Source organism: Rhipicephalus microplus, chromosome 2, assembly GCF_043290135.1.
Source record: "Rhipicephalus microplus isolate Deutch F79 chromosome 2, USDA_Rmic, whole genome shotgun sequence".
NCBI classification, from domain to species: Eukaryota; Metazoa; Arthropoda; class Arachnida; order Ixodida; family Ixodidae; genus Rhipicephalus; species Rhipicephalus microplus.
Window position 1 is genome coordinate 253,806,405 of NC_134701.1, and position 22,239 is coordinate 253,828,643.

The 22,239-nt window shown below is 49.0% G+C and overlaps 1 protein-coding gene across 1 annotated transcript in view; it reads right to left on the bottom strand.

Annotated features, from left to right (window-relative positions):
- Positions 1-387: 387 nt before the first annotated feature.
- The window catches only part of LOC119170087 (post-GPI attachment to proteins factor 2-like), a 34,102-nt gene continuing 12,250 nt past the window's right edge, over positions 388-22,239 (bottom strand). Inside the window, exons 2-4 of the mRNA XM_037421125.2 lie at positions 5,290-5,661; positions 4,141-4,249; positions 388-905 (exon numbers count right to left, since the gene is read on the bottom strand). Coding sequence (XP_037277022.2) covers positions 742-905; positions 4,141-4,249; positions 5,290-5,661 — 645 coding nt within the window. The 3' untranslated portion in view covers positions 388-741. The remainder of the gene's footprint in view (positions 906-4,140; positions 4,250-5,289; positions 5,662-22,239) is intronic.

Sequence of the window (22,239 nt, forward strand, 5' to 3'; positions counted from 1 at the left end):
AAAATAGCAAGGGTATGGCTATTCGAGTTTTTGAATATACTGGCTGCCGAAGGGCTCCGATGTTGCATTCCAGCGACTGTTCATTTCATAATTTACTCCCAGATAGTTAAGAACCAATGGCAAGTCATTGCGAGATGTACGTCATCGCTTTGTATTTCTTCACGATTTGTAAAGAATGTTGTCTTTTGGACTGCACGAACAGGTGATCGATGCACCTTGCCCCCCCCCCCCCCCCCCAATGGGAAACCCTGCGCACGCTTTTGCAGGAGACGGAACGTCCCGCGAAGTGTCACCAAAATATCACGTATAGACACGCACTTGTCCCAGGTTGACCGGCAGCCAAGCCAGTCCCGCGCACGCGCAGATGTGTGCATAGAAAGTGAGAGCTGTCGGCTGATAGTCGGCGTTTTATTGTGTCCTCAGCTTTCTCTTTCTCGCGGCTCCACTGTCTGCAAGCCCAACTCTTCGTCTTTCCGCGCGAAGGTACGCGCGTATTGCGGCCCGAACGCCACGACCACGTCAGACGTGGTGAAGCGGATGCTCAAAATGCACCGAGAAAAGGCGTCCCACGTAGTTCGCTGCTCCACGTCGAGCGGCTGGCTACGCGAGGGAGCGGGCGCAGGTACATTGGCGCTAGAGAGTCGTACAGCGAGCCTCGAGCGACAGATTAAAGAGATAGAGAGATGTGGTGTGTGCGTGGAAGAGAGCGCGCATCCATTGGCACTAGTGGCATGTCGTGTCTCATTGGTCCTTCCGGGAAGAGGATGGGGAGGAAGAGCAGACGGCCTTCGTCACGGGCAGACCGACGAGCAGCTCCTCGTTGGGGATGTCGTACACGAGTGTCAGGTGGAACGCCATGTTACACAGGCAGATCACGTACTCGCAGATGGAGAACCAGCTGAATGCTGCGAAGAAAAAGAGAGAAAAGCGGGGAAATCGGATTAGGGACAGAGAGAGACGCACAATGGGTACGAGACTATAGACGTGTCGCCCAATCCTGCCCCCCCCCTCCCCCCCCCCCCCCTGCCACCACGACGAGCCCTGAACGAAGGGGCTTAGGAAGGAGGCGGAAGGCTGTTACTATTATTGCGGTAGCGGTAAGAGCACACGATAGCGTATAGACGCTTTTGCCGTGTACCGTACATACCGGTGTAAAACCCGCATCACCCTCCTTCCCCGCTTGCCTCCTTTCAACGCTTCAGTACAGATACAATGTCAGCATTGTCAGGTGTGAATATCACTTTTACTGACACCACGTGAACGGTGTACAATGTATAGACACATCACGCAGCCACTGAAGGCCCATCGGAAAGCTTTTTCGAGTACCCGCGGGATTTCGGAAGTGGTTCAAGAAAAGTTAAACTTCCCATTCAGTCGACGGTATAGCACGAAGATAGAATGAAAGAAATACAAATAACCAAGCGTCCATTAGGATATTACATAACGCGAATTGAGGGCGTATTTATCTCTACCAGTGCTTTCATGTGACGATATACTAAGGCAACGAATTCGAGAGGCATGCACGTACGTACGGTTACAGAGTACTCTTTTAATTTTTTTTAACTTTTGGTTTAGGAAATATTTATTTTAACCTGTTCTTTAATCTGTCTTTTTGTTTAATTATTTTTTTTGTAATTTCTGCTCTGGTTGTACGAACAGCAGTTACAGGCGGGAAACTATTTTTCTTCATGACTCAACTTGTCGTACTCCCTTTATCATGTTATATTTTCATTTTCGGCAGCGACAACTCCAAAGTGATTCATATTCGACTCATTTTCTCCTGTGTATCTCCGATATCAAAAAGAGGATCCAGCAGGTCCTACACGAGTAACTACGGCACTGCACCACCGCGGGACGCTAACTTCACCCACGAACAATTGCGGACCGAGCACCGGCCACACATAGGTGGAAATGCAGTTGCGTGGGCGACGAGCTACGCTTTTTTCGGGCCGAGCATGTAGGACCACGCGACGCCGGAAAGAAGTTCCGCAACGCCGTCACCTGGCCTTTTGTGACGCCAGCGGTGCGTAAGCGGGCCTCATTTGTAAACGCCTCCGCCGTCACATGCTGAAGCGCTATATCGCCGGCCGACTCGCTTGCAAACGCTCGTCCCTCGGCTCGCCGAATAACCTTTAATGCTAATGACTTAACCGGCGTCGCTTGGGAGGTCCATATATAATCCATTTCGTTCCCCGGTCGATGGGGTGAGGGGCGTCATCCTGAACGATCGCCACGGCTCTTCAGGCGAGATTTTGATTGGTTGCGGCGTTCCGTGACGTAGACTCGACGAGCTCGCGGCGTTCCGGACGAATCTGTAGCGGATGGGTAGCCAGTGTAGTGGGCTACTTGGTTGCTATAATTAGTCTTAGCTTACTAACATGTGGCACAGCTTCGTGACATATCGGTGGAGAGATAAAAAAAACCGGAACACGAAACAGACAGGTTCCTAGCTCTACTCGGTTGTTGATGTACCGCGTAACGATACAGACGGGGGGCGGCAACGTGTCACGCGAGGAGGCGTTTGCTTTTCTTTTTTTTTTGGGTTCGATTTCCCGTTTGTCGTTTTTAGGTCAAGTTCTTTAGCAAGTTCGGCTATGCACTGTAGCCTCTTTTCGCCACATGAAGCTTTATACGTAGATCTAAATAACAGCAGTGTTCATGCAAAAATCACAACGTAAAAATGGACCATCTCCCAGTAGGGAACCCTGATGGGATGCGAAGCAGCAGCGGTGCGCACGGCGTTGATCCGGTTGAAAAATGCATTGACGCGGGTGCTGGAAGAACGGTTTGAAGCGAAACTCGGTGAAGCGTTCACTTGAGTAAACATTTGTTTCAAACGCAACGACACGGGAGGCGGGTTGGGTTTCGTGTAAGTTTCATCGCCGATAAACGAGCCGAAAGAGTGTTTCCAGAAACTCGACGTGCGGCCGGGCATTGCGCGTGGTGGAGAGAGTGAAACGACAGAGAAGTGTGTTGCGAGCGTGCTCCGGGTGAGGAAGAGAGTGACGTCAGCGTGCACCTGCGAGGGAAGCGTGCGAGGGGAGCGTGACGTCAACGCGCAGCTGCTACACAACCTACTTGACACCGCTCGAACACCTGCGGCGAGGAGACCGCGTTGCGGCGCGTTCGTACGGACGCACGAACGTACGGCGTTACATACGTGAGTCAAAAAGCTGCTTCGCATCTAAAACTACACAGAAAGGAGGCCATAGAAAATGAGCGCTTCGGATGTAGTTCACGAGAGTGGTCACTGCTACGGCCAAGCGTGCTTAATTTAGCCATTGTATGGACTTAATCTCCATTTTTTTGCAGTTTGTCTCGTTACTAAGTTCAGAGCCAATAAATGCCATTTTGTTCTTGCGCGAACGGCTCTCGCCTGTCTGATCTTAGCAAGCACTGCTTCAGAACCCAGTTGCCTTAATTAACATTTCAACTTGATTATATAAGTTTAGCTATAGCTTGTACGTATTGCACCGAAGCACTAGATATTTTCTTTTCCAATAGTCCCAAAAGCTTTTTCATGGTAACCCAGAAAGTGTTTGTGAAGACGGAGTTGGTGGTAATATTGAACGCTTCCCATTAATGTCACAAGAGTCATCTGAAACCACATGCATAAACGTTAGTTCTCATCATCGAAATTAACAAAAAAAAACGCCCGTGTGGAAGCTTCCACAACGCCTGTACGAAAGGAAAGCTGTCAGCGCTTAACCCGATTTCATATTGAAAACATGCTTTTTTCGCATTGTTACCGCTTGGAAATAACGCTGGTTCGCTCTGGTAACGCAAACGCTAGGTTGGTTTTAAACTAATATGTCCTATACAACTTGCCGGGACTTGTAAACAGATACACATTGAGCAGTACCTGTACGGGAAAAAATGTTGCTATATTAAGCTTGCAGGGGCTTGGGAGGAAAACGCTTCTTTTCTTCGCTGAATTCTTCACGTTTTATCCCACCTCTCCCAAGATGCCGGCCGCGGCTGCCCTCTTAGGAGGGGCAGTATAGAAGGGTTGGCACGGCTTCACTCCTGAGACACATGAATAACAGCAATTCTTTTTCAACCTCATGGATTCCCATGGTGGCCGATGTAGCGCACCTTCACGTATACAGTTTCATTAGGAAGCTCCATGGTCAGACTCACCCAGTTCGACGCAGTGGATTCGGTGCTTGTAGAAGAAGAAGAGCATGCCCGCACTGGCCGCTAGGGTCAGCACCAACAGTGACACTTTGAGGCGACGTGACTTGCGCTCCTGCGACAGCCACGACGAGAAGCGAGAATCACAATTGCCACAGTCGCTATAGGAATCGTTACTTTGATGATGGACACGCCATGTAGTTTTACATTTGTCGTGCTGTCCTAACGGCATTCTCAATTAACCAGGACGGCAATGAATCCTGTAGATTCAAGCAATTATATTAAATACGTGTTCATTAAACAATGTTCACTAAATCATGTTCATTAAATAATGTTCCATTTATTTTGTGCTTGTAGTGGTAGCATGAAATCTCATGGTCAGCAAGCTTATCGAACACTTCCTAGAGAAGGTGAAAAGTGATCCACTCTTTTTGCACTGACGACGGAAGTTCACTGAACGTAAATGTGACTTGAATGCGCGCAAATGAATACTACATATTTTGTTTATTCTGAATTTAGGTTTACGGATAGTTTACGAGCTTTGGCCTCATACTCACAAAAAAAAAAGAAGTCTTACGCCATAATTGTACGCCAGAGAAAACTAAAGCAAATCTGAATGCTAGACATATTGGCGAAACGTTAGCGAATGTCGTCTATTCATGGAAAGATACTCTTACGACCATACAGCTTGGTGAATTAGGGCCCTGGGACAGATTGTGTTCGTAACAGTCCATTTTCACTGGTAGGCGACCTCCATCAATCGTAGGTCCAACATCCCGATTGGCTAAAGCTTTCCCCTAATGAACAATTACAACATGAGAGGCTTCTGTGAATTCAGCCTCCGAATAGCCCACTCTGTGTTTGCTTATAGTGAACGGTAGCACCGTCACCACATCAGCCGGCACGCACAGCGTGTGGCTGCTATAGCGTTTCGGCGCAGTATAGAAGAGTTGGTACGGCTTCACCACTTAAGGCACTTGAATTACAGCAATTCTTTTTCAACCACATGGATTCCCATGGTGGCCGAGGTAGCGCACCTTCACGTATACAGTTTCGTTAGGAAGCTCGAGCGTCGTCTCGACCGTCAGCAAGTGACGGTCGAGACGACGATACCAAACACGGTCGGGCACCGTTTATCATCGCCCGGAGAATTACCATCTCGGTGTCGTCCTTGTGGGCGCACATGTGCACCGCCAGACACGTGCCGACCATGTAAAGCAGCGACGAGATCATGAAGACGATGAAGATCTTCTCGTGCACCGGGTAGTTCTCGCGGTTGGAGACGTACGTGACGCCGACCAGGGACAGGGCCTCGGCCAGGTGCAGCGCGTAGTTGGCGCGCGTCAGCCGCGAGAAGAGCGCCCTCTTGGGAGCCGCCACCAGAGCGGCGCGGCGAGCGAAGTACCGCGGGTAGAGCGACGCGAGCAGAATCCGGGGCCCCGTGTGCAGCGCGACGCCCATGCGCCAAATGTAGCGCTGCGGAGAGATGCCCGTGATGGCGCTCACCGACGGGCAGAAGTTGTACACCTGCGCATCATCCACGACTATCATCAGTGACAATCGACGAATGACGAAGAGTATCAACGAAAACAAAAAGCTGCATTTCATGAAGAGAGAGAGATAGCAATTCTTTATCGATTATACCCGGTAGATGTTAGCCTCGTTCGTCGTCCGACTTGCTACTTCGGTGCTGGTGTCGACTGTTGCATATACGATGAGAAAATATGTACACAAATAACCTGTATCCACGCATGCACATGTACGCAAAACAGTTATTCGTGACGTTTCGTTAAGGTACGTAGCCCCCAGAAACACCAACAGTGCATTTGTATAGTCTCACATAGAGCGTGTAGCATATGCACAGAATCGCACATATCACCTTAAGAAAATAGAACATAATATAAGGAAGTTATATAACGAAGATATAACGCGCATAATATAACAAAATGATTCCAGTGATTACCAATTAAACGCAGTTGAATTATTAATGTCACATTTTCGGTTGGTAATACTTAAGCGATTTCCCATGCACTATGTATGCGTGACTACACATATACAAATTTATTTAATCCGTGCCTTCATTTGTCTTCTAGAGCCTGTTACACTTTGTCCATTCTGCAGTGTTGTGAAATGGCGTTGCATCTTGGCTTGAGATGCTAAGACTGTTTGTAAGATGATGGAACCCGCCAATCATGCACACTGTCAATGGCCAATCTACTAATTTAAAGAAGTGTCTGTATTCTTTAAACAAGCTTCACATATAAGCACATGTCGGGCGCGATTATTTTAAGAGTGCGTGAAATAAATTCCGGAACGAGAACGTGATCAATTCTGCAAACGCGCCCCCTACAAAGATCCCAACGTATTTGTCAGGTCCCCTATCATCCAAAACGCCAGTTTGCGTGCAGTCCAACACTGAAACGCTCGCAAAGTCTGACGTCGCATTTGAAAACGAAAGGTATAGCCCGACAGCGGGAACTCATTCTCCTACATTTCTCGCCCGTGCTTCGAACAAAACGTATACACATAAACACGCTTCTCAGAGCAACAGTCGGAAGTTCCCTATACGAAAGCTCGCGCGCGGCTTTTATCGAGACACGAAGTTGAATGCAAAGCGAAATTTGGGTATATACTGTAACGACAAAAGAGAGTCTAACAACGGAAGAAGTAAGAGACGATAAAAACGAAGAAGAAATGGCATGCCTATCTATCCTTGGGCAACGTTGCAAGATTGCTGCGGTTCAGCACTGCGGCAGCACAACCACACGAACACGGTTGTAATAAAGAAACAACAAAAAAAGAAGAACGCGCACTATGGTACACCAGCGAATTGAAAAAAAAAAAAAACTACTGGCGGATGCACCATTTCGGCTAGTGAAAAAGCGCAGACAGTTTCGTAAGCAATTTCGTGAGGCCGCTGCGCGTTCGACCGAAACCACCCTTTCATTTGTTTTTATTTTACATTTTGTGCATGTTTTACTGTTCTGCAACGGCCCGCAGCTACTTTTTTTTTTTTTTTTTTGCTGCCGCAAGCACTTTGATGATTGAGGGGAAAAATTTTTCTCTTCGCTATATGGAGATACATTGGGCAGAGCTTGGACCTATCACCACATGGTCTGACGGCTTCTCGGCAGATTGAAGTCGACTATGTGGCCGGCAGCTATCAGGGCTTCAAGGTGTGCTCGCAAACTTTTTACAGCGACGTATTCTGTTGAGAGCCTGAGTTCCAGAAGCATGTCTCGGGTCAGTATAAAATAAAAAAAATGTGAATTAAAATGCTGAAAAATGAATCTACCGTGTAATAAACAAGGACGAACGAAGTATATCGTATAAGAGTATACTTCGATTGATTGATTGATTGATTGATTGATTGATATGTGGGGTTTAACGTCCCAAAACCACTATATGATTATCAGAGACGTCGTAGTGGAGGGCTCCGGAAGTTTTTGACCACCTGGGGTTTTTTAACGTGCACCCAAATCTGAGCACACGGGCCTACAACATTTCCGCCTGCATCGGAAATGCAGCCGCCGCAGCCGGGATTCGATCCCGCGACCTGCGGGTAAGCAGCCGAGTACCTTAGCCACTAGACCACCGAGGCGGGGCAAGAGTATACTTCGGACGAAATACGCAATAGAGAATTAATTGTGTAGAGAGTGTATGAAGCCGCACGTATTCGCTCGTATAGTACAAGCACTGGGTACACGTTGGCCATTATGGTTTATAATTGAAATGAGCTTTCGTCTGCTCCAAGTGAACATGGATTATGATCTGTTTTTAGACCGACCATACAATATGACTGCCTCGGTTCAAGCGACGATTCACAGGAGTATGACTTCGTGATCATATCAGTACGAATTCGCGCAACTACACCGAGTTTATTTCTCCGGAGAACAGGGACCGTGGACACCACTCCGCACCAGACGCGAAAGACAAAGACTTCACACGAGTGCCCGCATCTATCTATGTTCGCGGGGCTCATTTAATTAAAGCGAACACCGCCTGCACTTAATGCGAGCCGAGCGAGGTCCGGCGCCGTCGTGTCAACAGACCGACCTACGCGGCGGCTTCAACTTACGCTCGCCGTCACTACTAAAGTCCTTCCTTATCTCTTCAGGAGAAGCGAGGGTGCACACTTAGCGGCACCTCCCCCCTTCCCCCAATACAGCATTGGGCTTGTTATGACAATCTCCAGAAAGCACTCCTAGGTTCCCGAGAGTAATCTCAAGGTTTACTCTCTTATCTGTGTCGAGTATTTGCTCGGCTCCCTTTTCGCACTTTATCTATTCACTATAGGCGACGCCCGAAAGCGGAATGTGTCGGCTCCTCGTTCATTAAAGCGGGTAAAAAAACCATTAATTAAGATTGCCGGACAAGTAGACGGCGAATGGGATAGAAGAGAGGGATGATTTGCCTTCGGCTACGAGTCTTAGGACGAATAGTAAGAACAAATAAGAGAATCCGCTGCGCTAATTAGCTGCCTAAGGGAGCTCTCGCGCAATGAAATGTCGGTCGACGAAGGTGAAACAAAGGGAAAAAAAAGCCTGCACGCCCACGAGTGTAAGTTTGTTAAAAGAATGTGTTAATCTATTATTTTCGGAGGACACGAACAGGGAAGAACGAAATTAATTTAATCGCAGAGGAAGTGAGGAAAAGTGAAATTAGTTAAACCGTAGAGGACGTCTGCAAACGAGGCGCTCACAATCGGAGATTTTTTTTATACACATGCACCCTCCCCCCCTCTTATCTCTGTTTAAACACACACACACACGCACACATGCACGCACGCAGCGTTGCCAGATACAATTCACTGTACCACAATGGTAGCTATAGAATCTGTGACACTCATTTCTGTTCTAATTTGAGTGCCCGTGGTGGTGCCAGATGCCCTCGTGGTCACGTGTGCGCGTCTGCAACATGCAACATTCGTATTCGCGTTTAGAGGCTTAAGCGTAAGTTAAAGAGAAATATCAGATAAGTTAAGACTACCGCTGCTTGAAATAAAAAAAAAATCTGCTTGCTTTACTTGGCATTTTAAACAAAGAACAGTTCATGTTTATTAGCGGAAAAAAAATGACGGCAGAACTAAAATCCGCAATTTTAATTTGCCACCAAAGTCACTGCATCGGTCCATGCGTATATACGACGTCATCGAATTAGAAAATTCTTGCGTATAATAAATCCGCTTTCATTTCCTTTGCTGTCGATATCTTCTTTTCTTCTTTCTTTCTTTCTTTCTTTCTTTCTTTCTTTCTTTCTTTCTTTCTTTCTTTCTTTATTTTTTAACACGAAAGGATTTCATGCCGTGGTCCATTACGGCTCTGCGACGTAATTCCGCCCCAGATATGACGTTATAAAATATTTACTAACAGATCGCAAAGAAAAAAAAAACGAGAAGGAAAAGTTCGGCAGCGGGGCGTCGAACCAGTGACCTCGCGCTCTTCAGCGCGCAACGCTAACCAATACAGAACAGAACTTTTTTTTCTTTATTGCCAATACACCACAGAACGAACCTTATCCAACAGGTTAACCCCTGTACCACTGGCGGTCCTCAAAGCTGGGACGCTTCAGCGCGTTTTAGTAAACAGTAGCTGCCCCCCCCCCCGCCTCTCCTCCACGCGTTGCCGTGCGCGGGCGCCTCCACATGGCGTGGTCAAAGTGCGTGCAGATGTTTTCTAGCGTGGTGGCTCACTGGAGCACGCGCTCATCTCGAGATTAGAGTGATTTGTACCTCTTGTGCTTCTACCGCAAGTTTCCTTTGAGGTTATAGTCGTCAATTCCCTCGCTGCCACGGCCGCGTTTGCAAAAGGAGCGCGCTGCTCACACACGAAGTAAGAATCGCGATAGTTGTTTGTCCGTGCTCGTCCTGTGTATGCTCACTTCGTGCATGCATTCTGCTTGAGGTGTGCGCTGAAAGTTGCGAGCTGCTTGTCGTTCTCCGCGTGATATTGCAATTCGTTACTACAGCTTTCTTTCCCTCGCCCTTGTGGCGAAACAACGCACAACGAATGCTCAACCACATCTGCGAGGACGCGTTTTACTTTGATGTTGCACCAATTCCTACACAGAGAGATCAACTGTGTTCTTCCTTCCTTTCTTTCTTTCTTTCTTTCTTTCTTTCTTTCTTTCTTTCTTTCTTTCTTTCTTTCTTTCTTTCGAATAAAAGACAGACTGTGACCGTCAACTATATTATTTTGAAGAAAACATGTATAATCGACTCATTTCACACCAAACGCTTCAGTCCAAAATTCGATTATCTCTATTTTTTTTAATTGCCGACGTTTATCGCATCGTAAAAAAAAAGTATTCCCGGTATATTTCGTGTCCAGCTTTTTTTTCTTCGTCTAAGCAATCGCGTTAAAAAACAAACAAACAAAAACGCCATGCTCAATGAAGCGAAATATAATCCACAGTTAAAAAAAAAGGTCACTACCAAAATACGCGTCGTCACAGGATGCGTTATATATATAGTGCCGTAATTCGAACACCGAGGCGCCACATTGCTTTCACCCTCGTACTTTTTTTTTTCTTGACTTGTCAAGCCTTCGGTGGCCCCAGAAAAGACTGGCCTACTCGCAGAGGAGTAATCAATACCGATTAACTTTAATCTTTCGATTTAGTGTCACGTACACGGATACGGCACGGTGTGGAAGAGGCGCCGCTCAGCTCAGCCGCATCTGCTACGCAATGAATCTTAGCGGGCCGCCAGACACATGTACAATAATTACGCGGGACATCTCGGTCTCTCTACAACGACAACCACGGAGAGAGAGAGAGAGAGATCCACGAGAAAAAAGAGAGGGGGAAATAATAACGCTGGTGTCTTGATAGGCCGGCGAGTCTGCGAGCCGCCGCGCGTCCTGATGACCCCTTCTTCCCGTTTCCCAGCCCTTAGTTGACAGAACGTGCCCTATAGCGGCGCCTAGTTTATGGGCTGTGCATATTTAGCGGACAGTTATCCCCAAAAGCGCCTCCTTCCTTCCATCCCGCCTATTGAGGACGCAAGCTCCTTTCGCAGAGCCTTGACCACCGCATGCAGTCCAGTTCGCGCCGCTCTTCTCGTGATAAATTCACGCCTTTCTGGACAAGGTCTTCTCTCCTCCCCCCTTCCTCTTCCTTTCCTCGGCACGAACGGTCTGCTGCGCGTGTCACGAAAACGAGCTCTCAGAAAGTAGGCGGATCGAAAGATCTCCTCTGGTCCCTCCTAAACTGCTCCCCGGGGGGTCGCAGCAGTCGCGAAAGCGGACGCTGCGTAGTGGATGTACATTTGAAAGGCTCAGCGGATTTGAGTCAGTGCTTGCATAACGGGACCCCCCCCCCCCCCCCCACCACCACCACCAGTTTTACTTTTCACAGCAGCTTCTTATGTTTTTTATCTCCAGGAAAGGAAAAACTTCCCGCGGTACCCATAACTCATTCATGCACGTCCCCTCATTTTAGATTTAGGAGCCATTTTTCCTTGCCGGACCATTTCGTCTACACTCCTGCGGGCGGTGCACTTTTCGCGAAACCTTCGGAGACCGGTAAAACTTTTAGCTTAGTCTCTTATTTTCGGGAGGTCTTCATTACTTGTACAGTACGTGCGGGTGCAGTCTCGATTAAGAAATCTTTCGAAGAATATTTGAGCTCCAGGTCCCTCGGAGAGAATTCCACGCCGCGTGGCGCACATTGTTATGCCAGCGAGTCCTCGTCAAACGACCGTGCCTCTGAAAAAGGCAATCTGGGTCAAGGCCAGCCCGCCGTCTGCCCGACGCGAACATCTCAACGGCGTGAACACGCGCGGCGCCTCTCTCGCCCACGTGCATTGAGTCATCGGCGCACGTGACAGCGAGCCGGCGTTCTCGTGCCTGGTGGTCTGACGCATGGCGCGGCGACCCCCATTGGCGGAATCTGCCCGGACGACCGGCGGCGTTTCTGATTGGACATTTTGGGTGGACCCGGTGTAAATAAAAGAAGCCCTGCGGCGCGTCGCGATCGGCGGTCCTATGTGAGAGGCGTCCCCGTGTCGGAGTGCCGACATGTGTGTGAGTCAGCGGTCTTAGGCGAAAGGCTGAACTATGTGTTAGAGAGAAGAGCTCGGCTCTTCGAGTCTCTGTCGGCCCCAGTGCCGAAATTGTAACGCCTCTGTATATATGCTGTACATAAACCTTGTTTAACTCACCGTCGTCTCGTCCGCTCGTCTTATCAGCTCTGCGCAGAAGCAGTCGCGAGCTGATAAACATACGCTACCAAACGGCTGGTGACCTTCCCGGCGGAGTTGAAAGCAGTGGCGCCTCCGGGGCCGTGTTGGCGTCGCCGTCTTTCGCAACAGTGGTGGCAGCGGTGGGATAGGCCCGGCGCTACTCAACAGTGGTTGGCAGCTGCGGGATCGGCCGGCGTCAGCGACATCGATGCGGTGAGTGCCTGATGTTTTCCCCTCAGTTCACCAGACTACTCTAGCTCCGGTTGTAGTAGTTTAGAGAAGGGCTGTGTGAAGCATTAGAGTGAGCTTTGATCGTTTCAAGCAAAGTCGAAGTGCTTTGAAACCAAAGTTAATGCGGAGGAGGTAAACACGGGAGAGTGAAAAATTGCTTGCGCGTCTTGCTAGTTGACTTATAGTGGGTACGGCAAGTAAATTGTTAACAGGGGCAAACAGCAAGAGGCTAGTGTGAACGATGGAGAACCTTAAAGTGAAGGAACTCATCGAAATTTGTGAGGAACTCGGCATTACTTTGGGCCGTGCGAAACGAAAGCAAGCGATCCTTGAGATCATGAAGGATGAGGGAGTGTCGGCTGAGGAAGTCGATGAGGCCTGGGTGGATATTAAAGCACGCCGTGAGGAGGCTGAAAGGCGAGAAGTAGAAGCTCGCGAAGAAGCTGAAAGGCGCGAAGCTCGCGAAGAAGCTGAAAGGCGCGAAGCTCGCGAAGAAGCTGAAAGGCGCGAACGTCGCGAGGAGGCCGAGAGACAAGAGCGCCTAGAGTTGAAACGACTAGAATTGGCAATCCTACAGTGTTCGCAGGCGCCTAGCGTAGCTTCTCCGACGAGTCAGGTCAGCGGTTTTAGAATTCGGGACCAACTGCCACCGTTCGTAGTAGGCGAGGACATGGCGAAGTATCTCGTCAAGTTTGAACACGTCTGTGAGCGAAACGCTTTGGAGCGGTCTCTTTGGGCGCAGAACCTGTTAGCTCTTCTTCCCGGCGAAGTGTCCGACGCATTAACTTGCTTGTCTAGGGAAGCGTTTGAGAGCTATGACGAGGTTAAGGAAGTGCTCTTGAGACGTTACAAGTTGTCACCCGAGGCTTTCAGGCAAAGGTTCCGGTATGCTGAAAAGGGGAATGAGTCACACGTTGACTTCGCGTTTCGTCTTAAAGCCGATTTAATTGAATGGCTCAAGGGCGAAGGTGTTTATGACGACCGCGATAAAGTGGTGGAATGCGTTGCATTGGAGCAATTCTACCGCTGCATCGAGGAGGATGTTAAACTTTGGCTGCAGGACAGACTTGGGGAAGTACAGTTAAATAAGGCAGCTGAGTTAGCTGAGGAGTATTATACTCGCCGAAAGTTGCATAGCAGGGCAGTGCGCGTTGAAAAAGATGAGAGAAAAGAGGGCTTTTCAAGGAAACCTGATCAACGGAAACCCGTTCCGCACCGTAATTTCAAAAAGGACCCATCTCTTACTAAGGACAGTGTAGGGGAAGGGCAAGCAGAAGCGGAGAAATCGAGTGAGGTTTCTACCACACAGGCATTTGAATCGGAAAACAAACGGAAGCCGCTAATCTGCTACAACTGTAAAAAGGAAGGGCACATCGCGAGAAACTGTCAGGAAAAGTTTGCCTTCGCAACGATCCGAGAATCAGAAAAAAACATGCGGTTGCTGGAGCCGTATCTCCAAGAAATTAAGGTCAATGAGAAAACGTGCCGAGCACTTAGAGACTCAGCGGCAACCATGGACGTTGTCCATCCTTCATTGGTGTCTCCGGATGACTTCACAGGAGAATGCGCGTGGATCAGGCAAGTCGCCGAGGAGCAGAGTGTTCGCTTACCAATCGCCACCGTTGTCATTGAAGGCCCGTTCGGTAAGCTTTGCACCGAAGCGGCTGTGTCTGCCGCGCTGAATGGTCGTTTTTCTTATCTTTTCTCCAACAACTCGGAGCAGCTTCTCAAAGAGCAGGGCAAATCGTTCTTCCCCAACTTAGCGTGCATGGCTCCCACGCGATCGCAAGCGCGAAAGCTTTCGCGGAAGCTTGACTTGGTTCCATGCGGTGAACTCTCAAGTGACCTTGTCGGCGGGTCGACGGAACCCCAGAAAGGAAATTTTCCGCATGAGTCATGTGAGCAGTCACGCGAGCGGCCCGTCGCGGGAGCGGCCGGCGCGGTATGCGCTGGGGAAGACGACGTGGCGCCATTGAGTCAGAGCGAGAGGGTTGCAACGCTCTCGCCTGTAGCGGAAAGTTGGAGCGAGCTGCCGAGAGTTGATCGAGAGACGCTCATTCGAGGGCAGCGTGAGGATCTCTCGATTGAAGCGCTAGTGGAAAGCCAAATTGAAGCGCGAGTGGAAAGCCAGAAAAACGCGGCAAAAGTGCTGTCGAAGGAGCACTACGAGAAATCGGGGAAGAAGCGCGCTTTTGAAGTTGATAATCAGGTAATGCGGCGGCAGCCACCCAAAAGGAACAAGCTTGAGGTTGATTGGGAAGGGCCCGCCACAGTATTATCGAAGCCTTGCGATACAACTTATGAGGTGCAAGTAGGAAGGCGGCAGAACAAAATTTACAACTTGATGAAACCCAATGTTCAACATCAAGCGGTCGTAAATCAGCTGTTGAAGGCTTCAGAGGAAGAGGAAGCAGAAATTTTGAGTTCTAGTGAGGTAATTGAAGGGGGATCGAAAGTAATCCGGGAGCAGATAAACCTAGAGCCTAGCGTAAGTGAAGGAGGACCTGAGAAAGAGGACCTGAGAAAGATTGTTTCCGAGTTTGGGTATGTGTTGTCGGACCGTCCCGGAGACACGACGGTGATCGAACACGATATCGAGCTAAGCGGTGAGGAGTCAATCAGTAGCAAGTCGTATCGTTGTTCCCCTGTGCAACGTCGCAAGTGTGAGCCGCTCTTGGTGCCGCATAGGTATCGTCGCCTAAAAGTGGCCAGTTACTGAAGTGGGGCATGTTGCTCCACAGCGCAACTTTGACGTTCGCTAAAGGAAAAAAAAAAGAAAAGGTAAACGCTAATGCAGGTGCATTGAGCAGTGCGTTCCAGCTAGTAACTTCTCAACCTTTCGGTTTCTGGCTGGCGATTCGGGGCAAAATTTTGACCTCATCACGACCTGGGCTGAGCGCTCTCGTTCAGAGTGATCTCAAGGGGCCAACTTTATGTGGTATTCTAATCCGTTACGTTGTTGTACGTGGAAAAAAAAATTGAGTTGTCATTTTAGGGGTCTTTTGTCCCACATGTGCCTCTTGATGTAGAGGGAACAAAATTCCGATAGACACGTAGATAGGTATATGTTGTACTATACTTTGTCTGGTGTTCTGTCGGGTGACCGAGGGCACTTGCTTGTGTCGTGTGTTGTCTGTTGTCGAACCGTTCTTAGCAAGTTGCAGAACCATCGACAAGTGCTGAACCCGAAGATGGTCAGAAGAGACGAGTGAAGCTGGTCAGCAAGTTGTGGCGACAAGCCAGTGGAGCTGGGATCCGTCGTCAAAAATGGGATGTGTTCCCGGACCAGTCTGGAGCTGTATTCTCCCCATGGCCCTGGAGGCGGACCTGGAGGGACCAGGCGAACGAGCGCACCTGACATCCGAGCCCCGTGGAAGCAGCTCGTCTTTCCGGTGCATTGTCTGGCGGCGGGGGTGCTGTTATGCCAGCGAGTCCTCGTCAAACGACCGTGCCTCTGAAAAAGGCAATCTGGGTCAAGGCCAGCCCGCCGTCTGCCCGACGCGAACATCTCAACGGCGTGAACACGCGCGGCGCCTCTCTCGCCCACGTGCATTGAGTCATCGGCGCACGTGACAGCGAGCCGGCGTTCTCGTGCCTGGTGGTCTGACGCATGGCGCGGCGACCCCCATTGGCGGAATCTGCCCGGACGACCGGCGGCGTTTCTGATTGGACATTTTGGGTGGACCCGGTGTAAATAAAAGAAGCCCTGCGGCGCGTCGCGATCGGCGGTCCTATGTGAGAGGCGTCCCCGTGTCGGAGTGCCGACATGTGTGTGAGTCAGCGGTCTTAGGCGAAAGGCTGAACTATGTGTTAGAGAGAAGAGCTCGGCTCTTCGAGTCTCTGTCGGCCCCAGTGCCGAAATTGTAACGCCTCTGTATACCGGGTGTTCAAAATTAAGCTTTATGATTTTTTTAAAATTAGGCGCTCGAAGGCACGTGAGAACCACTTGTGCAAATAAGTTAAGCGGCCAGGGGGACAGAAAGTTAGATGATAATTATCGCTGTCAGCAGCCCAATTAACTAAAATTTAATAATTAACTTTTTACTGGCTGCGGTAAGTTGGCATGTTTATATTGAAAAAATGTAGGCAGTGGTGTTTGTACACAGTTTCAGTTGGAAGATTTTTTCTAGCACGCCTGTGTTCCGAGATATCCGGCTCCAAAGTTTAATTGTCTTTCGCACGATTACGCATGCAAGAGGGTGAGGGTCCGCGCAAAGCTCCTCCCTAAAGTGACGCATCTGTTGCGTGTGGTGTTTAGTGTGTGAAGAGGGTGGAAGCGTAGGCATAGGTGATAGCAATTACCCTTGCCCTCTTCGGCCGGCGAAATCAAAATGTGACAGCGCGGTGCGCCATGAGCCTTACGCATGATCCTGATGAACGCGATAACAGGAGACCATTTTTCGCGACGTTTTTTCGTGACTTTAGATCACACTGAGACATCTTCTTGTGAACGCGTTAGCAGGACCGTCCTGCACTAGGGTGCCTCCGGTTAGAGCACAGCGTCTCTGCATTGAAGGTCTACCAAGGAAATCCACGTGGAGTCCTTTCGAGCTAATATGGCTGCTTCTGGCGTGAGGTATTCTACCAAAGTAAAAGTAGACGTGGTGCTTGCAATGGCTGAAATGAATGGCAACGCTTCGTTAGCAATGGAGCTTTACGCGTCTCGCCACCCACACCGTCCCCTTCCAACAAGGCCCACTTTCACAAACCTGTTTCGACGCTTCTGCACAACAGGCTCTGTCCACCTTCCGAGACGGACCAGGAAGGCAATCGTCGATGAAGACTTTGAAATCGACGTTGTCGCGTGCGTAACCTCGATGCCAGAGCTCAGCATCCGACAGATTGCCGATCAGTGCGGTCGCAGCATCGGAACAGTCACAAATGTTTTAAGAAAGCACAAGTTCCATCCATATCACGTTTACCTTCATCAGGACCTAAATGAGGCGGACTTTGAAAGGCGAGTTGACTTCTGCAATTGGGGCCTCATCAAAACTGATCAAGAAAATGACTTTTTGCACAGAATAATTTGGACTGATGAAGCTCGGTTTTGCCGAAATGGAAGTGTTAATCTTCACAACGCCCATTATTGGGCACAAGAAAACCCACACTGGCTGAGGCAGCACAAGCATCAAGTTCGCTGGAGTGTGAATGTGTGGTGCGGCATACTCGGGGACAGGATCATCGGACCTCACTTTTTTGAGGACAACTTGAACGGAAAGATGTACACAGAAGAAATATTAGGTGTTGTCATTGATGATCTTGTCTGCAGTCTTTCCCTGAATGACCTGCGCCAAGTATGGTTTCAGCACGATGGAGCACCACCACATTTTTCTACCAGGGCGAAGAACTGGTTGGACAGACGTTTTCCACAACAGTGGATTGGGCGCGCAGGAGCGATGTTTTGGCCACCAAGATCACCTGACCTTTCTCCGCTCGACTTTTTCCTTTGGGGCTACGTTAAAGATCGAGTTTACGTAACAGAGCCCAGCGATGTTAATGACATGAAGGACAGGATAACATCTGCCTGTGCGAGTATTCCTGCAGAAGTACTGCGCCGAGTCATCGAGTCGACGCGACAGCGGTTCATGCTTTGCGTTGCTGCCGAAGGCAGGCATTTTGAACACTTTTTGGGGCATTGACGTCTTGAGAGGTGAAGAGTTTCGATGAGATTTGTGCATGACCGAAATATGCTTATGTAGCAGCAGGAAATATGCGTTAGCAAGGATAAAACTGTTTCAGTTATTATTGGTGGAGTTGTTGCTCTTGTTTCAATAAAAGTTACAGTACTCGGACATCAGCAGTCACGCTATTCGCGTAGCCCAGGCAACGACCACGCATGCTTCTCTAGTGATTATTACGCACGCGCACTGGCATCCAGATTCTCCGCTCGCACCATTATCTCGGCATGGTATCTGCCACTATCGTTAGAGGCTCTGCAGTTGCGTGTTACGACACTGGTTGCAAGCGTTCTTCGATTTTTGATTTCGCCGGCCGAAGAGGGCAAGGGTAATTGCTATCACCTATGCCTACGCTTCCACCCTCTTCACACACTAAACACCACACGCAACAGATGCGTCACTTTAGGGAGGAGCTTTGCGCGGACCCTCACCCTCTTGCATGCGTAATCGTGCGAAAGACAATTAAACTTTGGAGCCGGATATCTCGGAACACAGGCGTGCTAGAAAAAATCTTCCAACTGAAACTGTGTACAAACACCACTGCCTACATTTTTTCAATATAAACATGCCAACTTACCGCAGCCAGTAAAAAGTTAATTATTAAATTTTAGTTAATTGGGCTGCTGACAGCGATAATTATCATCTAACTTTCTGTCCCCCTGGCCGCTTAACTTATTTGCACAAGTGGTTCTCACGTGCCTTCGAGCGCCTAATTTTAAAAAAATCATAAAGCTTAATTTTGAACACCCGGTATATGCTGTACATAAACCTTGTTTAACTCACCGTCGTCTCGTCCGCTCGTCTTATCAGCTCTGCGCAGAAGCAGTCGCGAGCTGATAAACATACGCTACCAAACGGCTGGTGACCTTCCCGGCGGAGTTGAAAGCAGTGGCGCCTCCGGGGCCGTGTTGGCGTCGCCGTCTTTCGCAACAGTGGTGGCAGCGGTGGGATAGGCCCGGCGCTACTCAACAACATGCGGGTTACGCGGGCGTTATTGCGCAAGACATCTCTTTCGCGGGGAAGAAAAAAAAAGCCGTCCGCGTTTCTCACCGTTTGATTAGCGCGCCAAATGGTGCTGAAATGCTCACAGACGAGGGCTGCTTCGCGGGGACACGTCTGAGGGATAGATGACTCTGTGGAACGAGGCATGGAGGTACGTGGCACAGAAACAGTCATTATAACAACAACAACAAAAAAAAAAAAACTCGACGCGACAAAAATGATAAAGAAAGAAACAAAACTTTTCAGCCCATGTTCGTCCCTTTGGACCAGACTTGGCAGCAATAATAATTGTTGGACTTTTACTTCCCGAAACCAAGATATGGCTAAGCTGGATGCCGTAGTAGAGGGTTCCGGAAATTTCGCCCCCACTGGGTTCCTTAACGTGCCTCTATATTTAACCTCACGCGCCTCTGTCATCTCGCCTCCATAGAAACGCGGCCGCCTGGGGGCGGGATTAGAGACCCCGCCGAGTTAGCAGTCGATGATGATGATCAAAACTTTTATTACTCCCAAAAGAGGGGACCAGCCGAGAGGTCGGTTACGCTGCTTAAAGAAGGTCAGCGGGGATCCCTTGGGACACCGCGGCCTCCAATGCGAGTGAGATTACCCGGCGTTGCTGTGCCGAGTCAGTGCTATGCAGAAGGGACTCCCATGTATCTTCTGTGTGAGAAGCGTCAGCGTACTGTGGGCACGTCCATGCCATGTGTATGAGGGTGGCCGATTGTGAGCAGTATTTACAGTGTGGTGTCACGAGGTGTGGGTATACCTTGCTATAAAGTCAGGGGTTGGAAAAGACACCTGTCTGAAGCTTGCGCCACAGGATGGCATCACGTCGAGGGAAATCTTCATGAGCTGGAGGATAGCGGAGATGGCTTAGTCTGTAGTGCTGTAGAATGTCTGTGTAAGTGACCAAAGGAGTTAATTCTTCGTAGGCCTGAAAGGGCAAAGAATGAGAAGTGTAAGGCGTAAGGAACTCCGCTCGGCAGTTGAGATCTCGGGCGAGAGTGTGTGCGTGCGCATTTTTTACTAAGGGATTCATGAGCTGGGGCCCAGATAAGAAAACGAGGTGAGAGAGGCGGGGTGTGATGCTTAGTGCAGGGGATGCGAATTCCCCAAAGAGATCACATCCGCATGTTAGGATTGCACCTACAGGCCAATGGTGGCAACTCTACCACTCTTCAGCGAATCGACCAATCTGCCAACCAAATTGGTCGCCTTCTCAAGCGCGTTGCCAACAAGCACGCAGGCATGCGCGAATCCAACCTTCTTCGACTGGTTCAGGCATTTGTCTGCACACGCATCACCTGCGTGGCTCCCTACCTCCGCCTTACGCACACTGATCTCGATCGCCTCGATAATTCGCTTCGCAAGGCATACAAGACCGCCTTAAGACCCCCAATGTCCACTTCTACCTCCAAACTTATGGCCTTTGGGGTGTCGAACACGGTCAGTGAGCTTATAGAAGCTAGCCTTACGCCCCAGTACCAGCGGCTCTCACTCACGCATGTGGGACGTGCTGTATTGCGCCAAATTGGACTCATCCCCACGCGGGCGGCCACCACTTATACCAAGATGTACCGACAGATCAACGACTCAGTCTTCGTATTCCTCCGGTCCCCAAGCACATGCACCCTGAACATCATGCGGATCGTAGGGTTGACCGAGCGCGCCAACTACAGAAACGTCTCTCTAATCGTTCCGATGTCACGTATACACAGACGCCTCGCGACACCCACATCGATCAACAGTGGTGGCTGTCACCCTGGCCCCACATCGTGGGTGGAGCACGGCATGTAGTGTAATTCACTGCCCCGATATAACAGTTGCCCAAGAGGTTGACATTGCTTTGGCAATGACCGACCCAATAACCAAGGTCATCGTATGTGATTTCCAACTCGCCATCCGAAATTTCGACGTGGGTCGTATCTCTATACACAGACATACTCAGCAGTCGAGAATCACAACGACCAGCGCGCCGGCTGAAAACTTGGCATTGATAGCAATGAAATTACTGCAAATTTCTAACTGTAAGGAGGAATGTAATAAATTACTTTTGAAACATGGTGATTTAGTTATGCAATGATACAATTCAAGCAAGCATCTTAAAGAATACTATAAGCTCAGAACTTTTCCAAGTACTTTTCCCTTAACTATGTTTCCCCTCAAGTTCATCACACAGGTTCATCCGAAAGCCGGACGACAAGCGTGAATAGTTGAACAAAGGGAGACAAGATTTCAATGTATAAGCGGTGTAAATAAAGTGTACACGAGATATGTGTGAATAATGAACTTTTGTTGAAATAGTTTAAAGCAAGTTATTTAAATTAAAGAATTGACACTAATGTAAAGTCACTACTTTTGGTCAGTTGCAACTTGTAATGTTACTTATTTAACTTTTAAAACTCGCCAAATACAAAAAATAGTTTTGTTTTTGCCATTCATCTATTTAATTTTAAAACTAACTGCTGAGTGCTGACCCAATGGTCGGACATTCGATGCCGGCGATGGCATTTAGACGGAGGTGCAGTGCTAAAGGCTCGTGTACTTAGATGTAGGCGCACGTCAAAAAAACCCCGGGTTGTCGAAATTCACGGAGCCCTCCACTAAGACCTGCCTCAAGAACACCAGAAATATTATTTAAAACAAAGACCAGAAAGTCATTAATAACGTAACTTATTTACTTTCTAGGTGTAATTTTGACATCTCTGGTTCGGAGTATTCAGCGCTTGCGAAACTTAATAAAAAAGCAGCCTATCCACGGAGTGAAAGACAATGGGGCGAAGCGTCCGTCCGTTCGTTCTTGCTTCCGTTCGTGCGTCCGTCCGTCCATCCGTCTGTCTTCTTGCCTGTCTGTCCGTCCATGCGTCCGTCCGTCTGTACGTTCGTCCGTGCGCCCGTCAGTCCGTTCATCTAGTGACCACTCCAAGTACCGCCATATCGCATCTCTTCATATATTCATCATCGCCATCTAGCGGACATTCCAAGCACTAAACGAAAGGTACCTACCTACTA